Here is a 5,447-nt window from a genome sequence, read left to right as displayed (position 1 = left end):
CGAGCTATAGAAAATTGTATATACTTAATGCTATAGATTTGCGACTATTAAATGTGCTTTAGCCGGCTATAGAATGGTGTATATCCCTAAATCTGTAGATTCGCAAGCATTGAATTTTCTTCAGCCTACTAAATGGTGTTTCATGTCACCTAAAATATAGGCATCCAGCCTTTCAATGTGCTTTAGCCAGTTATAGAGGGATGTATGTTCCTCAAGCTATATACTCTCAACCATTAAATTTTCTTCAGCCGGGTCAATGGTGTTTTATGTCGCTTAATCTATAGACTCGCGACCTTCTTCATAGCGATGCAGAGGTAGGAAGGTGGAAGAGAATCCTTCATGCGCTCGCTCGGAGGGAAAATTTTCTTTAGCCAGTCTAGTTGGGCGCACGTCGCCGGTGATATAGACGTGCAATCACAAAAACGTCCTTATCTGCCTATAGACATATCGCAGTTTGGCCGGCTTCTTTCTATGCCTTACGTCTGCCTTGACGTTCGAACTGTCTTACATTCGCGTCGACGTCCACTCAATCTTCTATTTTTAGATATAGTTACCCCTTTTTACCTCTTGCACTTAATTTTATTGTTTGTAAGAATATGTATATCGTAGCGCTAACGTCCTCTACTTGTCCGTGTCGCAGCCTTGTTTGTTACCCGTTAATATGTATTTCTTTCTGCGTGGTGTATTTTTATATTTAATGTTTTTTGTGTATATTTCCTCGTTCTCGATGCGGGCGTTAACGAACGTAAAGTCGCTGCTTACGTTGCTACCGAGGTGAGTTCTACTTTTGTCACAGCAGTCTATCGCGCTATAAACTCGTCTATTGGGCTCGAATAAATCTCGAGAGATCTGTTTTGAATGCCAGAGCGGGATGACATCAGTGTAGGCATAGCAACGACGTAGCAATCGCGATTCACCAGCTGATTGCGCCTCGATTTGGCCGACCGTGCTCGCTCTGCTCTAAAGTCAGAAGAAAGGTTAGAACAGCCCACCGCATTATCGTAAGATAAAAAGGCGAATGACAATTTGAAGCCGCGCAAAGCTCAAGGACCAAGCGGTTTGGGCACTGATCACTACAAAGCGTTTAAAGACCCACATGCTCCTTTGTTGCAGTGCGTATTTAGTGAAGAATACATACTTAATATTTAACCTCTTCGTTTTTGTGAACTCAAACGACTTTTGTATCCAATATTGAGGACCTCTCAGAACTTTGTTTTGTTGGATCGTACCGTCCAGTCACACTAACTAACGTGGAATATAAAGTACTGATGAGGGTATTTGCGTAGCGTTTGCAGAGTGTTATCAATATTATCGCCGGCATATATTAGAAATGTCGAATAAAGGAGAGGAGCATTGCAACAAATGTGCATGTCGCCCGTAGCATTCTGCGTTTTTCTGACTCCCTGTTGAAGAGTTAAACGCTTTTCCAGGTCATCCTGAAAAAAAAAAAGCGTTGGACCGTGTGAGGTCGGCGCAATGCGCGGCAGCGGTCGAAAGGGTGCACCATTTGGAGAGCTTCGTGTGTCCTGAAGCCGCCGCTCGAAGGCGGCTCTCCGTTTGTATACACTGCGGCTTTGGCTCAGAAAGGTGGATGGTGAGGGGTTTTCTTCGGCGGTGTCGGGTCCCGATCATTGCGCGCCCGCGGCAGTGCACCTGGAAAGACCTGGCACGTTTGCCGAACAGACAGCATCTGGGATCGACTCGTCGGGCTCCTTTTTTTTTCTTTCTCTTACCCAACGATGTTCGCCTTTCCAGTCCTCACCGCACCGCGTCTCTCCATCCTGGCGCCACTCTTTGCTTCTCAAGAGGAGCCAGGCCGGGGGGAGATACGTGATTCCTGATACTGCTTTCGGCTTCCGACTCGTGTCGGCTTTCGTCATCTTCTCTTCATGAGAACCGCCTTGGCAGGTGGCTACGCCGACGCCGCCACACGTGGAATAGGGTGCCGGCTCGGGCCCTTTTCCTGCGACCCTCTTTGTGTTCGGAGACCAGTGATCACCCAAGGGTCCTCGCTCCGGCTCCAGAGGGGGGGGGGGGGGGGGGTGCGTGACCTCTCGTATGTATGTTATGAGGGCGTTGCCAACTGCACCCAATAGGAGGGGTATTGGACTGTGATTGGGTGGAACACGTGGCGGCCACGGGTTTTTAAACCCGGGGAAGACTGGGAGAAAGGAAGTTTTTGCACGGGCTCCAGGGAGTGACCAGAAATACGCTCCTGGAGCGGGTCTTGCCGAAAGACTCCTGCCGTGTCCGGCAAGGAAGATTGTTCTGTAAAATTCTGCTCTTGTAATTTTTATATTCGCTCTTAATTAGTAAACGTATGTGTTCTTCTTGACGTCAAGTCTCCGTGATGCGTTATTCGACATCCTCGACAAGAGCCAAGACTTCAAAATTGACATCAAGCAGCTAGCATCAGCATCAAACATCATCATCAAAGAAGAAAAGAACCTCACTGGCGCAGTCGACAGGATGCGTATGCAAGGCTGCTGATCGAGGAGTGCTGGTGACATCGAGACGTCTGCTGGAAGCCGGGATCTCGGAACACTGGGCGCGAAGAAGTCACGGACAGCGTCCGACGGACAAGCACCGTCTCTTCATACGGACCTGGGTGGAGGAGCACCGGAACCGCATCGCGTTCACTGGTAGGTGCCCTTTCATTTGCTGGGACTTGCGCGCTCTATGACAGATCGGTATAATCTACGTAGTGGCAAGGGCAAACCAGGCGGTATGAACGGGGAGGACGGAGGTCGTGCGTCGGCGGTCAACGCTGAGGGTGATAGTAGCAGTAGTAGCTCAGAGATGTCGGTGGCAGACAAGATGTCACTAATGCAATTGCAATTACAAATCGCAGAGGCAGAACTGGAGAAGCAAAGGCTTCTGTTAGAAACTCAACGCCTTCAAAATTCGAGCGCGGTGTCCGTGGTGGATGGGAGAGGCGGACTTGGGGGTGCTGAGGAAGATAGGAGGCTGAAATACGCCAGCCTATTGAAGGGTGTCCTCGCCCCCATGCCTACTCATGAGCCGCTTGTGCCCGGATGGTTTGAGGATGTTGAGGCGACCCTAGACTCGTATGGTGTGCCCAACGAGTGGTGGGCGGGGGTGGTCTTGCCGCGGTTGAGTGAGAGGGCTCGGGGCATGCTTGCCAAGCTCTCCGCAGAAGAGCGCAAGGACTATCGGACGCTCAAATCCAAAGTATTGGGGGGTCTGCGGCTGTCAGCGGCTGAATACAGACGTCTCTTTCTGAGCTCTAGGAAGGGTAGCAAGGAGACGTGGGAGCAGTTTTCGGTGAGGCTCGAGAACTACTTGCAATACTACCTGAACAGTTCCAAGGTACAGACCATGGAGGAGCTGCAACAGCTAATGGTCAGCGACCGCATGAAGGAGTGTCTTGCACCAGACTCTAGAGCCCATGCCATACTCAAGGAAAAGGGAGGCTTCCTGACCCCGAGCGCGATTGCTCAGCTCTCAGAGGACTTTGACGAAAGTCTGAGATCGAAGGGGGGTTCGGCTACAGACAGGGGCGCTACGACAAAAAAGCCGAATACAGAAGCACGCGACAAGGACGGACGGTCAGCCGCACCGTTCGGGCGCCGCTGCTTCGGCTGTAACAAGCCGGGTCATATCGCAAAAGATTGCCCTACCCGTAACACCAACCCGAGCAACCGGATGGGAAAACGTAACGAGGAAAAGGATCGCACGTTGGCAGCTATGGTCAGTGCGATAGAATCTGAGGTTGAGCCCCGAACGGCGCCATCAAAGGAGTGCAGTGGCGGACACACGGTGTCGCTAAAAAGTGGCGATGTGAATACTACTGCAATCGTGGACTCCGGGGCCGACATTAGTGTGATTCGACAGTCTATCCTCCGTGACTATGAGGCCGCGGGCTCCAGGATTGAGCTCACGAGTGCGTTCGGCGATCGGGTGACCGCGGAGCTTGCGTATGTGCCGCTTAGTTCCGTCACGGGGGGGCCGTATGTCTCGTTGCAACCGAGAAGTCAAGGGGTGTTACGCGCCCTTACGGAGAGGTTGGTTGAGGGCGTTGACGCTTTGATCACACCTTCTGATTACGAGCAGCTTCTCAGCGAGCGAGTGTGCACTGACTCCGCGCCTCGGCCCATGGGGTCAGTGGCAAGTGATACAGCTGAGAAGGGTGGGGAGATCGGTAAGCAGTCGTTGGAAGCAGAAGTGCTGACTGTAATGACGGAGGAACGAGAAACTGGCAGTGGGGCGAATCCGATTGCCAGGCATGAGTTTAGGCGATGTCAGGAAAGCGACATGACACTGGATGAGGCCTGGAAGCAAGCTCGCGTGGGAACGCATGGAATGGTTGTAATGCACGAGCTTCTATACCATTGTGGACCAATGGCCGGTCGATCATGCAACCAGTTGGTGATCCCTAAGGGTCGACGTGAGGAGGTGCTCCGAATGGCACAGGATTCTGCATGGACTGGGCATCTCGGTGAGCGTAAAACACTTCAGCGCATCAAGCAGTCGTTCTATTGGCGAGGCGTGGCCGCCGATGTCAAGGCGTACCGCCAAAGCTGTCACACGTGTCAATTGAGGCCTCCCGCGCGACAGTCAGACCGAGTGCCTATCGCGCCGCTCACGAGACCGGACGCGCCTTTCCAAATGGTAAATATGGATGTTACTGGCACGCTCGATCCGCCTCCAGGTAGGGGTCACCGCTATGCGCTCTGCGTCGTGGACTACTGCACGAGATGGCCCGAAGTCGTCTGCCTTCGATCACTGACCGCGAAGGCGACATGTGACGCTCTCTTAGAGATCTTCTCGAGTATGGGGGTCCCTGAGACGGTTTGCTCGGACCAGGGAACTACCTTTACGGCAAAACTCACTCAGGAGCTTATGGCAAGGCTAGGAGCGACGCCGCGGTTCTCTACACCGGACCACCCGCAGAGCAACGGACTCGTAGAGAGGTGGAACGGAACATTCAAGGCGATGTTAAGCCATGTAGTCCAGGAGCATGGGCGCGACTGGGATAGGTACATAGCGTACCTCTTATGGGCGTATCGCGAGGTTCCCAACGCTACAACCGGTGAGACACCGTTCGAGATGATGTACGGTAGGGTGCCGATCGGGCCACTGGCTATACTTGAGAAAACATGGACGGGTGAGTGGACGGTGCCAGACTCGCTGAATGTCTCAGCAGGAGCGTATCTGTCTCAGTTGCGAAAGCGCCTCGAGAGTGCATCCTAACGTGCAAAGGAGACAGGTGCGCTGACCCAGGAGGCCTATGCTAACCGGTACAACCTACGGGCTAGGGATAAGCAGTTTAGTGATGGGGACCAGGTCTTGTGGTCGGAAAGAGAAAAAGAGGGTAAGTTGAGGCCAAAGTGGACTGGACCGGTCACAATAGTTCGGCGGTTGCGTCCGTACTCCTATAAAGTGGAGCTCGAGCATCAAAGTCGTAGAACTGTCCACGCAAACAA

General features: G+C 52.5%; 1 protein-coding gene across 1 annotated transcript; it reads left to right on the top strand.

Moving 5' to 3' along the window:
- The first annotated feature begins 2,679 nt into the window (after positions 1-2,679).
- Positions 2,680-5,214, top strand: LOC121836462. The gene has a single exon (XM_042291364.1). It carries the CDS (start codon positions 2,680-2,682, stop codon positions 5,212-5,214), a length of 2,535 nt encoding a protein of 844 aa, XP_042147298.1.
- Positions 5,215-5,447: the final 233 nt, after the last annotated feature.

Source organism: Ixodes scapularis, unplaced genomic scaffold (assembly GCF_016920785.2).
Source record: "Ixodes scapularis isolate PalLabHiFi unplaced genomic scaffold, ASM1692078v2 PGA_scaffold2__306_contigs__length_199485367, whole genome shotgun sequence".
NCBI lineage: Eukaryota > Metazoa > Arthropoda > Arachnida > Ixodida > Ixodidae > Ixodes > Ixodes scapularis.
Note: the sequence above shows the minus strand (reverse complement) of the source record. Positions and strands in the feature narration are given on the sequence as shown.

What these genes read in the sequence shown, in the direction of transcription:
- LOC121836462 (XM_042291364.1), top strand. Translation starts at nt 2,680, where the DNA reads ATGACAGATCGGTATAATCTACGTAGTGGCAAGGGCAAACCAGGCGGT.